Source organism: Mobula hypostoma, chromosome 6, assembly GCF_963921235.1.
Source record: "Mobula hypostoma chromosome 6, sMobHyp1.1, whole genome shotgun sequence".
Lineage (NCBI taxonomy): Eukaryota > Metazoa > Chordata > Chondrichthyes > Myliobatiformes > Myliobatidae > Mobula > Mobula hypostoma.
Genome location: NC_086102.1, coordinates 131,419,609 through 131,440,014, shown reverse-complemented (window position 1 = coordinate 131,440,014; position 20,406 = coordinate 131,419,609). Strand labels below are relative to the sequence as shown.

At 41.9% G+C, this 20,406-nt stretch overlaps 1 protein-coding gene across 4 annotated transcripts in view; it reads left to right on the top strand.

The window, feature by feature from the left end:
* The window catches only part of agap1 (ArfGAP with GTPase domain, ankyrin repeat and PH domain 1), a 683,413-nt gene that overhangs the window by 200,799 nt on the left and 462,208 nt on the right, over positions 1-20,406 (top strand). For 2 of the 4 annotated variants that reach the window (XM_063051719.1, XM_063051718.1), the window contains exon 1: positions 53-3,702. The exons of the other annotated variants lie outside the window; for them this stretch is intronic. In XM_063051719.1, coding sequence (XP_062907789.1) covers positions 2,229-3,702 — 1,474 coding nt within the window. In that variant the 5' untranslated portion in view covers positions 53-2,228. Of the gene's footprint in view, positions 1-52; positions 3,703-20,406 lie in introns of those variants that run through there. 4 annotated transcript variants of the gene reach the window in all.

Genomic DNA, 20,406 nt, shown 5'->3' with positions numbered 1-20,406 from the left:
ACAGCTATTCGATAGTAGTTCCAAATATGAGTTAGTCTGACATATGATGTACTACACAGGACCAAGGCTAAAGAATTTTCCATTGAAATGTTGCTATGACCATTTGATTCATTGATTTAACTAGTCCTGTTCTCTCCTGACTGACAACCACCCAGTTTTTCCCCCAACCTTTTCCCCACCATTATTTTTTGCCTCCAACATGTTTTAACTCCTTAACCTACTTATCCATTTCTGTTCACGTCTTTTCTGCCTTACTCATTTGCACACCTCACCTGTTTTCTTGCCTTCTTCCTCTTTCCAAGATTTTCTACTCACCCTGCTGTTTTTAATTTCTCCCTCTTTTTCCCACTGCTTCATCATTTTTTTCTATTCTTCATTTTTCATCTATCCCTCTATATTTTTCTCCACAGCTCCCTATTTTCTACCCCCATTCCATTTTCAGACTCTTCATAATTTTCCTCCGTCCAGTGATTTCTCCTGATTCTTCACCCTCTCTTCTCCCATTTCCACTCGTTCCTCATTTTATGCCATTCTCCCCTTTCTGCCTTCCTATCCCCATCTCCTGATTTCCTAATTTTCCACCCCACCTCATCTTCCCCCTCTATTGCTTCACACCCACTTTTCCTTGACTTCTGTTTGCATCTTTCCTCATTTATCCAGCTTTTTCTTCTGGCTTTTTCTCCTTGCCCAATTTTTTTCACCCTTTAAATATGAGTTAATCTGATGCTCACTCTTTCTAAATCCTCCATACATTATTTCTGAATCACTGTTGTACATTGCACCTCAAACCAGCAACATCTCAATTTTTAAAATGTTTATCCCTGGTCTCAAATCCCTATGTTGTTTTGCTCCCTCGTATCTTTGTAACCACCTGTGCAGCCCACTTGGATTTTTATACTCCTTCAATTCTGCCCTATTTAATTGGAGGCACTTGGGCTGGAAGGGCCAGTGTACCTCAAAATAAATAAATAAGCAAAATTATTCTTCTTTCTGTTACTGATTTCCCTTGCAATAACTCGATGCACTTTTGTAATGAAATTATCTATTTGGATGGCATTCAGAAGTGACGATAATAAACCATTTACCATGCTGGAGGGGATGTTCCTTGGAGCTTTACTGTTCTGCTTTCAAACTTGAGAATTCCCTTGCTCTATTTTTGAGCATCTCTTCTTATGCCTCCCTTATGCAAGGATCAAATTCCGTATGTTAAAGCGCCCACAGAGCCAGTTGAGCTATTATACTGCTTTAAACTACCATGTAAATACAGATTGTTGTTAATTGTAGTGCTTCCATGATTCTGTGTGAAATCGGCTGTCTTGAGAGATAACAGGGATGGAAACCAAGGCCACTGTGATTGATTTCAGCTTGTGTTATACCACAAACCATACAGAGCTAGGGTTTTATTTTTTATTTCTTTGGAGCTACTGAAATGAGAAGTCATTTGTCAGTTTGGTAAGGCTTTTGGAATTATTTTCACGATGCATCATACTTGATTAGGGCTCTTATTTGATAGTCTGCTTGACTGAGCATTTCAGTCAATGTGGGGAAACCATAACTTTTATTTTTGTTGGAATCATGCAAATAGATGTTTATTGACATTTTCTATATTATTGCAAATAATAGGATTTGAGCTTGTGATGTTTTTGCACTAGTTTGCAGTGTACTGCTCCGGATAAACCCGAAAAAGCAGTGAAATTCAGAAATGTTTCAGCAAATCTTCATGGTTTCCTAAATTTCACTTTACGTTTTAGAAAAATGCTTTAACCGCAGAGCTTTACGCTGTTGACGTGATTTAAGGTGCCCTGTTGTTTGAAAAGCTCGCGTTTTGTCGAAGTCCATTCCCGCGGTTAGGTGGAGATCCAGACCGGTGTTTGGATCTCTCTCTCTCTTTCTGTCTGCCTCTTCCCCCGCCCCCGAGAGTCGGTGCTCGTACACGCCGGCTGGCGGATTGCAAGTCGCTGCTCGGCTCATTTGGGAAGATGCTTGGCTCGGTGGGAGCCCGGAAATATTCTTTGATTGTCCAGCGCTGCAGGTCGCAGGCGAGCGATCTACCATTGCACGTTTACATGCCGGAGGAGGAGGGGAATTAATGGCATTCAGTTCGGCCGCACGGGTTCTCCGCACACCTGAGCCCGTGTGCACGCTGCTCCCTGTGTGAGGTGGGTCTGTATCCGCTCCGGCTGCTTGCCCGGTCCTCTGCTCGAATAGGCAGGAGGTGGAGAGGAGTCATGTACCTTCTCGATAGCGAACCGTACCCCGAGATGATGAAGAGGGGCACTCCTCAGAGGAAGACGGTCTATCGCATCTCGCTCACTCTCGTCAAACGGGAGGCCACCCCGGCCGAGAGCGGGAGTCGAGCTCCTGCTTCCCCCCGACACCAGGGGGCTTCGGAAGCCGGTGGGACTCAGAGGCCCGGGAGCCTGTGCCCGGCCGAGGGCAGCGAAGCGGAGGATGAATTTGAGGCGCAGGGAAGCCTCCGGAGCTTTCGGACCTTCAGCACCGGGCACCTGGAACTGGGCAGACTAAAGGTGGCCAGGAGGTCCCGCGATCAGGCGTGCAAACTCAAGGGCACGCCGACCAAAGACCTGGTCACCTTGAGGCGCAGAGATGGAGCTTCAGTCAGACCCAGCAGCATGCTGGCTGCCGTGGATGTTGAGTTGAAGAACAAAAAAAATTGGACCGAGCGATTGGGAACAGGGACTGAATCCAGAGATCAGGTTCCTGGGCGAAAGAGCCCTAGCCAGGCAAAGGACGTTCAGGGTGGTGGAACTTGCCCCGAAGCAAGTGAACAAGGAGATCCGACCAAAACCATTCGTGGGAAGGAGGTCTCGCCATCTTCGGAGCCCCCCGATGCAGAGGCGCCTTTCCCCAGGAAATCAGGCGGTAGATCTGCTTTGAGGAAAAGCGAGGTAACCACGAAAAGGAATTTAAATGATTCATTGAAAAGCATCTTGAAGGATAAGGAGTTAGTGGCAATATCTTCGGAGCCTGATTTTTCCAAGCAACCCATTTCACGAGGAGAGCCTGGTTTATTATCAGTAGCCCCTGCAGGAGATTCATCCTTGGCTTCTGAATCTTCTAGTGTCGATGCTATTAAGCAAACTCCGCCGTTATCGTTAGCAACGGACAAAAGGCACCCGAGTTTACTCAGAAGAAGCTTCAGCTTCAGTTTCAGGCATTGGAATGGAGAGTTGGTGAGGTTTAAAGCGTTATCAAAAGAGAAACATCATGGCAGCTCCAGCTGCCTCTCTGGCGTGGAAGCTGCGGGTGAATTCAAAATCCAAAAGCCGTATTGTGGCGAGTCTTCAACGAGTGAGAAACGGAACACCTTGGACGTCGGAGAAGTTCTCAACAAAACGGACCCACTCTCTGAACAAGAGCGGTGGGAGAGGAGTAAAAGGAAGAACAGGACTTTAGACAACAGTGATATTCATAAGCTCTCTGAAAACCGGGAAATGGGAAAGGACGGTTTTATAACAGGTGGCGTGAGATCCAGTTCCCAAGAACACAAACTCTTCAGGTTTTTCAGCGGCATTTTCTCCAAGCGCGACGGCACTTCAACACCTGTTACAAGTCCATATGGAAAATCGCACAGAGATTTTGTTTCCAAATCCAGGGGATATCCCAGTAGCCACAAGAAAAGCGGCTCAACTCTTGAGCAGTCCAGCAGCGAGAGCATTGATGAAAATACTTCTCAAAACGGTATGGAATTGATGTGCTTTACTCTTTGGCGTGATCTTCTGTTAATTTGTTCGGGATACTTGCGTGGTTTTATCTCTTTAAAAATTGATAGGAGCACCAGAAGGTTAGCTTAAACTGCTGGGAGGTGGTGGTGGTGGAGGAGGAGGAGGTGGTGGTGGGGGAGGTGTAGGTGAAGCGTTGCGGGAAATGTGAGCTGCTCTACCAGCGAGTATATCAATAATTGTTGTTAAAATGACGCTGAAGTGTTTCTACAAAAGTATGATGGTTATTAATTCTGACAATTTGAGTCCCTAATGGATTTCGTTCAATTTCTTTTTAGCAAAAGTAAGAACAATAATGTAGCATTAAGATGGCAGGTACTTTCTGTGTATTCCAGTAGCCTGAGAGCTTGTAATTACAGAAAGTAAAGAATTATAAAATACAGCATTTGTGACTGGTAAAAGAAAATTATTTCGTTTTTTTTTAAGAATAGTAGTCTGGCGTTCTGCAACATGACTGATAATTTGGTATATTAGCTCAGTTTTTATTCGTCTGAGCAAAATTGAAGAATGAAAATTCCATACATTTCTTGTCCATTTCATTACCAAATAACATTTAGCATAAGTTCTATTCTGTAACAGAAGCAAAAATATTTTAATGGATTTACTAAATTTCATTGTTTGATGTTGTTCCAAAGGTATCAGACTTTTGGAAACTAAAAACATTTTTCTTACCCAAAGTTTTTTTAATATCCCCTCCACCTCACTTGGCAATTCTGCACACTATTCTCTGTAGTGTTTTAATTTGGTGTATGTTTATAACTGACTTTGCCAAATGTGAAGGAGTTTTGACAGCAAGATATTAAATGTGCATTTTAAGGAAAGTATTCATAATGTGACATTGATGGTTGATGAACATCATTCTAGATAATTACTGATTCCTCCAATAAGTGATTATTATCTCATAGAGTTTAGGATCCATTAAGAATTAAGTAGAGACATTTCAAAGACTTCTATCAGAAATGGGATTTGATTGGCAGCAAGACTTTAAATCAGGTAGGTAATGGTATTGCTTTTTCTGCTACTTTGAGATCTTTATCACATAAGATTAAGGTAAAATGGAATTGGGGTCAGGGTCTGTTTAGTTTCCATTTTTTACTGCCTGTTTAGGGCAGCAATGAAGGTCCTCTATCTCTGTCTGTCTATAACATCTCACACAGATATAGAAGGATTCTTCATTGCTGTTTGGTATAGGTGACCCTACCAAGAGCCAAAGAACAAGACCTTGACCCTAACCAACATAGCTCTCTGGGTCATTGAGGCATGCAAACCTCTAAACCCTACGACAATGTTCTGGTCCTGTCGGAGGGTTCAGTTTCCAAACAGTGTGAATATTGAAAGCTTAATGTGAGATTGTTCCAGGCTTTAAATATTCCAGCCAGAACACTATCATCCTTGCATCTAAACTGTCAATCACTGGGAGACCTTCCTACATTTTCAATGAATTAATCAGGAAGACAGCTACTCAACCTGCTCATTCTCTTTAACAAACCTTTGTTGCACTTCCTCTTCTGCAAATGTCCCCTTGCAATAGCTGAGTGACCAGAACTCTGCACAGGATACTGGCTTGGCAAAAAATCAAATCCCAACCTGCTATCATCTTTTCAGCAGCAGTAACAAAGGCAGATCCCTTGTTATGAAAAGTGGGAAATGTCATTTTGTGATATCTGGAACCCATGATTATTGAAAATGTATATTAAATTATTCAAATAAGAAAACATTAAGTCCCATCTTTTAATATTTAAAGCATACACTTAGTTAAGGGTATGCAGCATCATACTTATTGGACAAGCAAATAGTTTTCTGGGCCATTGATCCAAAGACACCAGCTCAAATTTAAAATCACCTGGAATTTAGGAAGAAGAGACTACCCTCAATAGCAGTAACATTGAAAGGACCTGTACTGGATTCTTACAAAAATTCCACCTGTTTCACTAATACCTTACGGGGAAAAAAGTCAGTTATCCTCATTCAGCTTGGGTAATATGGGGCTCGAGTCTCAGCATTACTGTGAATGGCAGACTGCCTATTCAATACAAGGATAGATGACAAATGTCATTTTTGCTAGTGATGTCCAGATTCCATGAACGAATTCATGGCAACAAAAATCATTGTTGACATGTAGTTAATAATTCCTTAATGTTAAATCCCAGTACAGTAGTGATACTACTTTGTTGGCAGACAAATGAAGAGCTCTGGTAAGAGATTTAATGTTTTTCTGATATTGGTCGCAGAGGTAAAAGGTAGTGGACCTTTAGTGACTTGGATTGCAATGAAAATCTGAGAGCAAAAAGAAGAAAATGGTGGTTTGTTTTGTATAGGAAATTATCTATGTCTTGGCAAAGTGGCAAAAATTGTAAATGTAGTTTGATTTCAGTCTTGTCCCTGGGAATTTTGAATGTGAATTCAAGCATGAACACACATTTATTACACAAGATTCCTTGAAGGATGGCACTGGTTTCAACAAGTTGTTAGATGAGAGAACAAAAAGAAATGGTTTAAATCTCACTATCAACTGTTGCCAGTTTCCATTGCATTGTCCCTTCTTGCTATTCACTCCTCACATGAAGAAAACTGCATGGGGGAATATTGAAAATTTCATTTAATATGCACAATATGTATTGATTGCTGTATTTTGAAATCTGTAACTTTTTTCCTGGTGAATTAATAATTCAATTCCCTTGACAAGCCCGGAATTGGCCTTTGCTACTTTCCAAGTTTAAATACATGAAGTGTTGTATGCCCAGTACTCCAGTGTGAAATTGTTTTAGTAAATCCCTAAATTTCCTGTTATGTTTGATTTTGTTAATACAAAAGCATTCTAATACGTAGAGCCTTTGGATGTTGGATACACAATGTGAACCATGATCTTTCCTTTAATTACTCAGTCCTGGGCTGAAAGGCTTCAAACTATCCAAGTCTTCGTCTCTGCTCTCTCCAAGAAGTGAGACCTGATTAGGTTTGCTTTTGTGCATTAGATTCTGAAGATGCACGAAATGGAGAGTAACACGCACAAAAATGCTGGAGGAGCTCAGCAGGTCAGGCAGCAAATATGGAGAGGAATAAGCAGTCGACATTTAGGGCCAAGACCCTTCATCAGGACTCAGAAAACAGGTTTACTTTTGTATTTTACACAAGTTCCTGGTGAACTTGGACAATGTCACAGGCCTGTGCTGTATTCAGCATCAAATCGACATCTCAGTGAAGTCAAAGAGTAGCTCATAGGAAGTAGTAATCTGTTCTCCTGGGTTTTCTGAGATTGGGGGTGGGTGGGAATGAACTCAAATTAATAGAGTGGCTTAAAATGCTCAGGGCACTACTATGTTGCCTCACTGTTGTATATGCACAACATAATAACAACATTATTAAATTGAAACATAAAGACAGAGGATTTTGGAGCAGGATTAGTTCTTTAGGCCCTTCAAGACTGCTCTGTTGATCATGGCTGTTCTATCTCAATACTATGCCCTGCTTTCACCATGTAACTCTTGATACTTGTTGTGCTTGGAAATCCATCTGCTTCCTCCACATTGAGTAACTTGGTCTGCATTGTTTTCTGTGGCAGAGAATGAGATGGGTCCCCATTTTTGATTTGGTTTAGGTAGACCTGGTTAAGAGAGTAATATCTGTCAGGGATTGAAGAACTCTCTGTGATCCTTCAAACTGTCTTGGGATCTTTTGCATCCACCTGAAAAATTTGGGATCAGGTAGATTTTTTTTAGTTTAATACCTCATCTGAAATGTATTAAGCTGAAACTTCAATATTGTTTTGCAGTCTTAGACTTGAATATGTATTCAAAGTAAATTTATTGTCAAAGTAGGTATATGTCACCATATACTACCCTGAGATTCATCTTCTTGCAGACATTCACCGTAGAAATAGAATAGAATCAAAGAAAAGCTACCCCCGAAGACCAACCAATAACCAATGTATAAAATAAGACAAATTGTGCAAATACAAAACATACTGAGAATATCAATAACACACATAAAAGTTGCTGGTGAACGCAGTAGGCCAGGCAGCATCTCTGGGAAGAGGTACAGTCGATGTTTTGGGCCTCCGTCAGGTCTCGGCCTGAAATGTCGACTGTACCTCTTCCTAGAGATGCTGCCTGGCCTGCTGTGTTCACCAGCAACTTTTATGTGTGTTGCTTGAAATTCCAGCATCTGCAGATTTTCTCGTGTTTGAGAATATGAGTAATGGAGTTCTTGAAAGTGTGTCAGTAGGTTGTGGAATTACCTATGTACAGTGTTGAAGTCAGATAATGTATCTTGAATGACAGCTTGATTAAGACTCACAAGAGCTATCAAATAAATACCCTTTGCTGGCAGTGATTAGAGGGAAATTCCCTTTGCATTTAATTGTGCTCTGAAATGTTAAGTTCTCTTGCACTTGTTTCCTCCCTTGATGCAAACAAAAAGAACATAAAAACAAAGTTTCAGAATTGCACTATTTTTTAATGAATATCATCAATGTGGGAAATAAATAACCCATCAGTGCTCCTTTATTACCTCAATAGGGGTTAATATTTGAAAAAAAAACACTTTGATTTTACAGTTCAAATTTATTTTGAAAGAGCAAACATAAATTTAAGCCTCAAGTGCTGAAATTTCAGATATATCATTGAAAATAATGAGTAATCTGATAGATTTTTGCCAAACAATGGAAAGAACTCTAATCAGCCTGTGGGAATTTGAAGTGAATGTGGTGGATAAGATTAATTAAACAAGTAATAATTCTTGCCACATTTCTGATTTGTGCTGGTCTAAAATAGGTGTAAGACATTTGCCTAAAACGCCAGCACTTGTGTCCTCTCCCCCCCCCCATATATATATATTTGTGCTCTATGAACACAATAATACCTAGAATTTGCAGAATATTTGATGGTATTCTCGCTACAGATGTTCCCCATGTTACTGCAGGGCTCCATTCTGAGAATTGTTTGTCAGTTAGAAGTGAACAAGAACAGTATATGCGAGGGGATTGCAGAAAGAGCTGTGATGGGGGAGCGAGCAGGTGTGTGATGAATGGCTGCCAGTCAGCCTCATTGACTCAAAGACTGAGCAAGTCTACTTAGCACTCTTGAGTTCTGCTCAACCCAACTCTTGCAGCTCAGTGATTGGGTAGTGACGAGGGGAAGAAGAGGAGGCATGTGGAAATGCCCCAAATCCCCTTAACAGATGATCCATTTCCATCCATCCTTCAAGTCTCCTTGATGCTTGGACACACGCATGGGATATCCTGAACTCAGACATTTGTAATGTAGGGAGGGCTTGTAAACTAATCTTTGGAATAAATGCTTCAATTTTTTAAATTTTATTTTTTTCATAATTAAAAGCAAAAGCTGTGTGAAACATGTATTGATATTAAAATGCTTAATTATGTCATTCACAGCACAATCCTTTGTGGGACTGAACCCTACAGACCGGTTAATGACTTGTGTGGTCAGTTTCTGCTGTGTTTAGGGATGTTTTGCTTCTGAGGAAGGCAGTAAAAGTGATCCAGGTTGTGGAAACTACTTGTGTGTGCACAGTGGATAAGGATCGGATGGAATTCAAGTGTGATAAGTTCTCATTGCTGACGCTAAGTATCCAGAGAGCAGGATATGTGGAGTGGCTGATACAGGGGTTTCGGGAAGATGGGAGGACAAGTACAATCTGTATGTGGATGCTGTCTCAGGTATTTTAGCAAGAAAGTTTGGTGTTTTTACCATATAGCAGCTTTTTGAAAGCATCTTGAGGGGCTGTTTAGCATTAAGACCATAACATATAGGAGCAGAATCTTCGCCACTGTTTCATCATAGCTGATCCCATTTTCCTCTCAGCCCCAATCTCCTGCCTTCTCTCTGAATCTCCTCATGCCCTGACCATTCAAGGAACTATAAACCTCTGCCTTAAATATACCTACAGATTTGGCCTGCACAGCTACCTGTGGCAATGAATTCCACAGGTTCACCGCTCTCTGGCGAAACAAATTCCTCCTCATTTCTGTTCTAAAAGGAAGCCCCTCTATTCTGAGGCTGTGTCCTCTAGTTTTAGACTCTCCCACCATAGGAACCATCCTCTTGGTGTCCACTCTATCAAGGCCTTTCACCATTTGATACATTTCAGTGAGTTCACCCCTCATTCTTCTGAATTGCAGTGAACACAGGCCCAGAGCCATCAGACATAGTGACAACATAGAACAGGTCCTTTGGCCCATAATGTTGTGCTGAGCTAATCAATTGGCCAACTAAACTAATCCCTTCTGCCTACAGAATCTCCACATGCTTCCATTTTCTTCCATTCGTGTGCTTTTTGAATGCCCCGATTGTATTTGCCTCCACCAGCACCCCAAGCAGTGCATTCCAGGCACCTGCCATTCTCTGCAAAAGACATACATACCCTCTCTCACTTGAATTGCGTTCCCTCTGGTATTATCTGGTACAGTATTTAATCTCTGGGGAAAATCAATATGGGCTCTCTACTCCATCTATGCCTCTCCTAATCTTATCAATGTTTTCTGTTCCAGGGAAAATAACCCAAGTTTATCCAATCTCTCCTTACAACACATGCCCTTGAAACTAGGTAGCATCCTGGTAAACTTCTTCTGCACCTCTCCAAAGCTTAAATTCCTTTCTTATAATGGGGCAACCAGAATGGAATGCAGTATTCCAGGTTCGGCCTAACTAGAGCTTTATAAAGCATCTGTGGAGGGAACGGGATAGCTGACTGTTTTAGGTTGAGACCCTTCAGCAGTCCATACCTGATATTTTGACTGTCCATTTCTCTCTACAGATGTTGTGTGGTCCAAAACTTGATAGCTGCTTTTAAGGTTACGTACAGTTCCAAAAACAAGTGGCCATGTTGTGTTTGGATTGCAAATATTGTTGTCAGAATAGGATAATATTTACATGGAAACATAGATGGAAATTTAACCTCTGGATTATCTAAATACATCAAATGTGATTTAAATTTACATTGAGTATTGTTATGTAAATTATAGCGAGAGGATTCGAGTACAGGAGCAGGGAGGTACTACTGCAGTTGTACAAGGCCTTGGTGAGACCACACCTGGAGTATTGTGTGCAGTTTTGGTCCCCTAATCTGAGGAAAGACATCTTTGCCATAGAGGGAGTACAAAGAAGGTTCACCAGATTGATTCCTGGGATGGCAGGTCTTTCATATGAAGAAAGACTGGATGAACTGGGCTTGTACTCGTTGGAATTTAGAAGATTGAGGGGGGATCTGATTGAAACGTATAAGATCCTAAAGGGATTGGACAGGCTAGATGCAGGAAGATTGTTCCCGATGTTGGGGAGGTCTAGAACGAGGGGTCACAGTTTGAGGATAGAGGGGAAGCCTTTTAGGACCGAGGTTAGGAAAAACTTCTTCACACAGAGAGTGGTGAATCTGTGGAATTCTCTGCCACAGCAAACTGTTGAGGCCAGTTCATTAGCTATGTTTAAAAGGAAGTTAGATATGGCCCTTGTGGCTACAGGGGTCAGGGGGTATGGAGGGAAGGCTGGGTTCTGAGTTGGATGATCAGCCATGATCATAATAAATGGCGGTGCAGGCTCGAAGGGCCGAATGGCCTACTCCTGCACCTATTTTCTATGTTTCTATGTTTCTATGTAATGAAGCTGTAGTATTATGCATATAGTAATATGCTGCACTGCAAAATAACGAATGTTAGAAATAATGTACTAAGTGAAGAACTTGAGGGTTTCTAATTTTATTTAAAGAATTGGAAAGTCAATGCAACATTTAATTTTTAATCCGGATTATAACCTGCCCCCAAAACTTCATAATCATTACTCCTACATTCCAACTCCCTCATTTCACAAAATGGCCTAATTTTTTCTTCTACCCCTTCAGCCCAGAGAGTAACAGTCCTCCAGCCAACTTCTCCTTGCTCTTATAGATGGATACCTTGAAGCCACCTGGTAACTTCTGCCGTATTGCTCCCTTATCAGTTCAACCTCTCACTCATCTACTGCAGAAACAAAGTTAAGCCAGAATTTACAGGATTGTTTTTCTGTTTTTATTTGGCCTCAGATCCATCACCAATTCAGCACTGAAACCTGCCTTCTACTTTATCATCGCAAATGGCAGGAGGTTCCCGTTGTAATGAAGAAACCAGATGACTAAACAGCCTAGAATATTTCCATCTTCCTAATGCAAACATTGCTTTAGACCAAAATTGTAGATTTCTTGACTAGATTACCAAATTTGCAACAACATAGCAGTTCACGATTATAAGCCAGTTCCTTGAATTGTAAAAATTTCCATATGTTTATTGATGGAGTTTAATATTGGGATTGGAATATTTATTTTGCTTAGCCAATAATTTCACATTGGTAACTATTCTGGCTGATTGTAGAAGTGGTTTTGAGTGAGGAATGTGTTGATTACTTCAGTACTCTTAATAAAATAACCGGAATGGAGAGTTTGCTGAATTGATTTATTTTTGTGTTAGTAACATATATTTGCTTAAAAAGATGTACTTGCAAAATACACATTTTACACTATAAATGTTCCATGTAAACATATATAAGCTACCACTGTACCTAATCCACGTGCTTTATTAACATAAATGTTTAAGCTTTTTCTTTAATGAACATTTATGCACAGTTGAATTCATTGAATATATTGAGATCTTTGCAGTTATTTAACTATTCTTCAAACTGATGCCCTCTTTCCCTCATTAGTGAGGGGCTTGCTAGTTTAAATTTCAACAGTACTCTTCACATTGAATTCTACTAACCATAAGCTGTTTAAATTAAAGAAGGAAAGAAAGATTTCAATGTGTGGAACCTTATCTTTGTCACACAGGGTTGAACACTCCCCACATAAAATTCAGTCAATGTTATTAGTCAGTGTTTCAGATGTACTGAATCTGAGGAATTTGATTGCACATTATTGATTTTTATTTTGTAGCTCAAAATGGAAAACAAAACTACCAGTGCAGTCAGATAGTTACTTAAAGAGTAGATGCATGTTTTGTTTCAGTTCAGTATTTTATTTCCAACATGCACCTTTAAAGCACGGTTTTGACATACTGTGTATTTTTCTCTCTGTCGGTGGGCAAGAGAGGAAGTTTTAATTATTGTTAGCTAGTCAGCCCTTCCTCTATCTGGGAACTATCTGTGGAATGCAGCATTGTATCTACCTTTCCAGGCATCCCTGCTGCTCACTGACCCATCCACCTTCTTTCCTTTTGTTGCTGTGCTGTGCTTCATCAATTCCATTGTTTTGTCAGATGTGTTTGTTTACTTGGAAAGCTTAAAAGATATAAATCTATATCATCAGGCAAGAATAAAATCTCTTAAAAATAAACTTTATTTTGATGCTATGCCTGGAGAAAGCTTGCAGCTCCCCACTGCCATCTGACTTTACTTCTCTTACTGTTGTGCAATACTTGAGATAATCAGAATTTCGATGAAATCCCTCTTTTGATGAATGTCAGTGATATCATAGGTTGTGCATTTATAGATTGGTCTATTGCATTTATGGACTATGGACTTTTTTTCAGACTTGGTTTTTATGTTCTTTTTTTTTACTGCCCCTTGCTGTTCCTTTTTGTTGTGGAAGGGGAGAGTGTTTGGGGGTTGATGTTCTGTTAGTTTTTTGTGTAGGGAGGTATTTTTTTGGGGGGGGCGGTTGATGTTCCTATTCAGTTTTTTCCATTGTGTGTGAGGCGGGTGGGGTTGATGAACAGGGTGCCGTTCTTTTTTGTACAGGGAGGGGTGGGTTTAATGTTTCTTTCTGAACAACTGTTTGTGGCAATCTAGAGTAGACAAATTTCAGAGATGTACAGGGATACATGCTTTGCTATTAAATGACCCTTTGAACCTTTGAAATATCCCACCCAGTATTAAGTTAGCATACATTTATGGATCAGAAATGAAAAATTGTGAACAGGAGAGTGAAAAGGGCCCTGCAGCATTCCACTCCATAATAAAGATGAAACTTCTCCTGAGCCAATCCTTAAGGGAGGGGTCTAGAGTTCACGGCTGACTTAATTGTTAAACATATCAAGGACACAAACAAACCCACCTTTGTGTGTACACAATATTTGTGCATTTAACATGCCCTTGCAGGAGCCATTAAGTTTGAACTTTTGCACGTGACCCTGGCTCAGAAGCCATGGGTATTTAATCTATACCAGACCACCGTCCAGGTAACTCATTGCCAGTGTGTATGAGAGCAAGCAAGATATTGCCATTTGACAAAAAAAATTAAATATATCTTTATGTATATCTCTTCTTCCCCCACCCCATAGTTTTTTTTCCCCTCAGGTTGGATGAGACTAGAACTTGAGGTCATAGGTTAAGGGTGAACGGTGACATTTAAGGGAAGTCTGAGGGGAACCTTATTCACTTAGAGGGTGATGCAAGTGTGGAATGAGCTGCCAACAGAGGTGGTAGATGTGGGTTGAATTGTATAATTTAAAGGAAGTTTGGATAGGTAGATGAATGTAAGGGGTTGGGAGGGATATGGTCCAGGTGCAGGTAGATGGCACTAGGCATGTTGGCATGAACTGGATGGGGCAGAGAGTCTGTTTCTGTTTTGTAGTATTTTGACTTTGGTGTAAAATAACATTTGCTATGGAGGATTGTGATTAGCTGTGATAACATGGTGTTTTCCTGCTCTCTGAAATGACCTAACAAGCTAATATATATAATTCCAGAGTTATAACACATTGAGGATAATAGTTCAAGTACTGGTTTCCACCTAGGCACAGAATTTGGAGAAGGTAAAGCCACTTTTAATCTGATCAACTTTGCAAATTCTGAGAGCATCTGGGACTTAATGCCTAAATGGAGAGTGTGCCTCTGCAGCTTAGCCAAGCTAGCAGCTGGACATGATCATAGGCATAGAATCCTTGCTTAAAGAAGTGTGTCAGACTCCTCCATCTCAATCCCTGGGTATGTTCAATCCTGTCTGCAGTGGTGGTACAGTTACAGTATGCGCAGGTGGGAGTCAAATAGTCTTGTCAGCCCTTAGACTCCAAGCCTTGTAAAGGATTACGGCAACAGGGCAAACTTGGTCAAGTAAACCCCTGATTGCCATCTGCCCTCAGTTGATGAATCAGTCCTCGATGTTCTTCAGAGAATGGATAGGCTGGGTTTGTCTTCCCTAAAGTGGAGGTGGCTGAGGTTTTACTTGAAAGATGTGTATAAAGTTATGAAACTTGTTCTGTGGCAGATCGAGACGAAAGAACCACATGAAATTAATCCACTAACCAAATCCACTGACTCATCCTCACCAATTTATCTGTGGCATGTGCATCTAACTATCAAAGGTAGCAGTAATATGAGTGACCACAGTGCAATCCTTATGAATACAAAGTCCTACTTCACAATGGTCTCCATGTTACATCCTACCATCAATGCAAATAGCACGGAGTCAGAACCGATGTGCCAACTCAGATTTGGTGACCTATGAGATGCAGTTGGCCAGCAACAGAAATCTGTCATGCCATAGTCTTCTATATATCGTATTTCCGTATGAAATAAGCATTTTGACTCATTGAGTCTGTGCTGGTTTCTAGAACATTCCTTCTCTTATTTTTCTGCAACTTATTTTCTCACACAACCACCAATTGACCCTGAATGTCCTACCACCCACCTGAGGTTGGGGGTAATTTATAACATCCAATTAATCTGTCAGCCAGCATGTCTTTGAGGTGCAAGAGGAAGCGGGAGCTCACAGAGGAAACAAATGTCCAAATTTCAGACATCATGTTCTGGAGGTCAGGGTTGTACCTGGGATCCTGGAGCTGCAAGTCAGTGCCACTGACCTTCAATCTGGGATCTCAAACCAAGATGTCAAACTGGAGGTCTGTAAGGAATGTTGTTGTGTGAATAAAATCACCGGAGAGAGTTACTGGTAGATACAAAGCAGCTTCTTTATTCAACAAAACAAATTACAACAGGCATCATGCGGAGATGCTTTCGGTGGAAAGGTCTGCTGGTGGGCTCAATATTTATTTGCTAAACATAAAGGGCAATCCATTTTTACAAAGTATAGACAAAGCTTTCTTTTGAAGCTACATACAAACTTCACACCTTCTGATTCCATCCATCCCACCGGCGCCATCAGTGTCTGGACTGGGATCCACAGCTTTTAGGAAAAGCATTGTTCCACTCACAATACATTATCAAGGAACAGAAGACTGGTAGCCAAAGCCATTTGCTAAATGTAAATGACCGAAACCCAAAAATCACTCTAACAAGGAATACGAAATAGTATGCTGGGAGCCACACCAGGCAAAGATGTTGAAGTTGAGCGAGGCTGTGTGCCTACTAAGCTGCAACAGTTGGATGGAACAAAGTACTACATCTCCAGCTGGTGGTGTCCATAATCACAAAATGAGGAGGGAGACCCAGGAGGAAAAGCCAACAATATGGTTGGAGTTGACAGTTTCTCTATATCTGGAAGAAGGTAATACAAAGATGTAACATTTGAAAGATCTATGAGTTTTCGTGTACAAATGGCAGGATTAATGATGAGAACAAGGTTAATTTTGGTCATTGCAAATTGTCCTATGATTAGGCAAGGATTAAATTGGGGGATTGCTGGGTGGCGTGGCTCGAGGAGCCAGGAGAGCCTGTTCCACAAAGTGCTGCAGGAACTTAGGCCAGGCAGCCTCTATGGAAAAGAGTAAACAGTGGACATTTTGGGCCGAGACCCTTTGTCAGGACTGGATGAAGATGAGAAGTCAGAGTAAGAAGATGGGGGGAGGGAAGGAAGAAATACAAGGTAGTAGGTGATTGGCGAAATCGGTGGGGGGGGGAGGGGATGAGGTAAAAAGCTGGGAAGTTGATTGGTGAAAGAGATAAAGGGCCGGAGAAGGTGGAATCTGATGGGAAAGGACAGAAGGCCATGGAAGAAGGAGAGGGGGGAGGGAGCACCAGAGGGAGGTGATGGACAGGTAAGGAGATAGGATGAGGATGAGAAAGGGAAATGGGAACAGGGAATGGTGAAGTGGGGGGTGGGGGGGGGGAACATTACCAGAAGTTGGAGAAATGGATGTTCATGCCAACAGGTTGGAGGCTACCTAGATGGAATATAAGGTGTTGCTCCTCCAACCTGAGCGTGACCTCATCACAGCAGTAGAGGAGACTGTGGGCTTGCATATGGGATTAGGAAGTGAAATTAAAATGGGTGGCCACTGGGAGTTCCTGCTTTTTCTGCTGGGCTTAGCAAAGCGGACTCCCAATCTATACTGGGTCTCATCGATATACAGGAGGCCACACTGGGAACACCGGGTACAGTAGATGATCCCAACAGACTCAGGTGAAGTGTAGCCTCACCTGGGAGCACTGTTTGTGGCCCTGAATGGTAGTGAGGGAGGAAGTGTAGGGGCAGGTGTAGCACTTGTTCCACTTGTAAGGATAAGTGCCAGGAGGGAGATCAGTGGGATCAGTGAATGGACAAGGGAGTTGCTTAGGGAATGAACCCTGTGTAAAGCAGAAGGTGGGGGGAGGGGGGAAGGAAAGATGTGCCTGGTAGTGGGATCCCAACGGAGATGACAGAAGTTATGGGGAATTATGTGCTGGATGCAGAGGCTGATAGGGTGGTAGGTGAGGACAAGAGAAACCCTATCCTTGGTGCAGTGGCGGGAGGATGGGGTGAGGGCAGACATGCACAAAATGGAAGAGGTATGGTTGAGGGCTGAGTTGATGGTGGAGGAAGGGAAGCCTCTTTCTTTGAAGAAGGGGGTTATCCCCTTCTCTCAGTTCTCCCTTCTCTGCCACATCTGCAATCTGGATGGGGCTTTTCATTCCAGAACTAAAGAGATGTCCTCCTTCAAAGAAGAAAGTGGGATCTCCCGGTGGCCACCCGTTTTAACCATAAACAAGAGAAAATCTACAGATGCTGGAAATCTGAGCAACACACTCAAAATGCAGGAGGAACTCAGCAGGCCAGGCAGCATCTATGGAAAAAAAGTACAGTTGACATTTCGGGCTGAAACCCTTTTGGGCCACCCATTTTATTTCCACTTTCCATTCCTATTCTAACATGTCAGTTCATGGCCTCCTCTACTGCCGCAATGAGGCCACACTCAAGTTGGAGGAGCAGCACCTTGATTTTTAAATGGGTAGCCTCCAACCTGATGACATGAACATCGATTTCTCCAACTTCCGGAAATCCCTCTCTCCTTCACCATTCCTCATTCCCTTTTCCTCCTCTCACCATATCACCTCCCTCTGGTGCTCTACTCCCTTTCCTTTCTCCGTGGCCTTCTGTCCTCTCCTATCAGATTCTCCCTTCTCCAGCCCTTTATCTCAGCAATGGACTTTCCTGCTCTTTGCTTCATCCCCTCCCGGTTTCACTTATCACCTACTACCTTGAATTTCTTCCTCCCCTCTCCCCACCTTACTCTGACCTCATCTTTTTTTTCCAGTCCTGATGAAGGGTCTCAGCCCAAAACATCGACTGTTTACTCTTTTCCATTGATGCTGCCTGGCCTGCTGAGTCCCTCTAGCATTTTGTGTGTGTTGCTTAGATTTCCAGCATCTGCACATTTCCTTGTTTGTGAGAGCGCATTCTACGCCGTGTTTCAATAAATAAATAAATAGGTAAAACTTTGAAATGACAAATGAAGTGCAATCCATCCCGTGATTTTGTTGTTTCCCCTTATGAAGCTTTTCGAGTGATGCACTTAATTACATTATCAGTTTTAAGTTCTGTGGTATTTTTGTGGACAACAATCGGAAGCAAGTTAAGATTTCTTAATGTCATTTTCTTAACAACAATGGTCCATCAATCATCTTGGATCTGTTCCAGCATTCATTCCTAGAGGACTTTCATCTTTACTTCCCTTTAAAGGAATCTAGTTCTTTTCAGTTTGCTTCTGTAACTTTATTCCTAATCATGTTGTTTCTCCTCTCAAGGATCATGAATATTGTCTATATACACACATGGAGGTCCTTCCAGGAGAGAGGGAACCTTTACCCTTCTTTTCATTTGTAGTTTAATTCATTTTGGATCACCAGGTTGGGAACTCCTGGTTCCACTTTGAGTAGAATATATTCCACGAAGGATATTGAATCCCCTCCAGTCCAGATGAAAACGATCCTGTTTGATCAACGTGTCTGAGGCCCTCACTGCTGCACCTTCTCTTTCGCCACATCAGAGTTAGATGTAATATCACCAGCATATGTCATGAAACTTGGGTTCTGTGGCAACAATACACTGCAATATATATTTATAAAAACCATAAATTGCAATGAGGAATAGAAATATGTATAAAAAATATAAATTAATGGTGCAAAAAGAGTCTAAAAAAAGTGAAAGAGTGAGCATGGGTTCACTGTCCATTTCAGAAATCTGATGGTGGAGGGAAAGAAGCTGTTGCTGAAATGTTCAGTGAGTGTTTTAAGGCTCTCATATTTCTCCCTTGATGGTAGCAATGAGAAGTGAGCGTGTCCTGGGTGATGACAATCTGTAATAATGGAGGCCATCATTTTGAGACAGCGGCTTTTGAAGATGTCCTTGAAGCTGGGGAGACCCATGCCCGTGTTGGAGCTGGCTGAGTTTACAGCTCTCTGCAGCTTTTTTTTTCTGATTCTGTGCATTGGCCCCTCCATACCAGATGGTGGTTGCAGCCAGTTAGAATGCTTTCCGTGGTACATCTGTGGAAATCTGCAAGAGTCTTGAGTGACATACCAAGTCTCCTCAACCCCTAATTAAACATAGCTGCTGTCGTGCTTTCTATGTAATTGCATCAATATGTTTGGCTCAGGATAAATATTCAGAAATGTTGACACCCAGGATCTTGAAACTGCTTACCCTTTCCCTGCTGATCCCTCGATGAGGACTGGTATGCGTTCTCTCTACTAACCCCTCCCTGGAGTCCACAATTAATTCCTTGGTCTTACTGATGTCAAGTGCAAGGTTGTTGTTGCAACACCATTCGGACAACTGAGCTGTCTCACTCCTGTATGCCTCCTTGTCACTATCTGAGATTCTGCCAATAAAAGTTGTGTCATCGGCAATTTTATAGGTGCCATTTGAGCTGTGCTTAGCTACATGATCATGGGTGTAGAGGGAGTAGAGCAATGAGCTAAGAATGTATTCTTGAGGTGCGCCAATGTTGATTTTCATTGTGGAGGAGATGTTATTTCCAATCCTCACTGACTGTGGTCTCTCAATGAGGAAGTTAAAGATCCAGTTGCAGAGACGGGTACAGAGGTCCAAGTTTTGGAGCTCATTGATTAGAACTGAGTGTATGATTGTCTTGAGCATGTGTTAAGTTACACTATATTCCTATTTCTTACCTCACTACCATGTGGCATAGATAGCAATCCTGAGATCACCATCCTGGAGGTCCTGCCTCTTTAACATGGTATCTAACTTCCCGAACTCACTTTGCAGGGCCTTCCTGCCGATGCCACTGGTACCAATGTAGCCCGCAACCTTTGGCTGCTCACCCTGCTTCTTAAGAAGCTCTGGACTCGATCTGAGACACTTCTGACCCTGGCACCTGGCCACTCCGGCTTTTCCCTGTTAGGTCATCTGCCCCAGTAGTATTCAAAATGATAGAAATTTAAAGATCAATTTTTGTCTCTGGAGGGATGTGTGGAGTGGGATTCCACAAAGCATAGTATTAAATTCTGATGAAGGATCTTGGCCCAAAATGTCAACTGTTTATTCCCCTCCATACCTGCTGCCT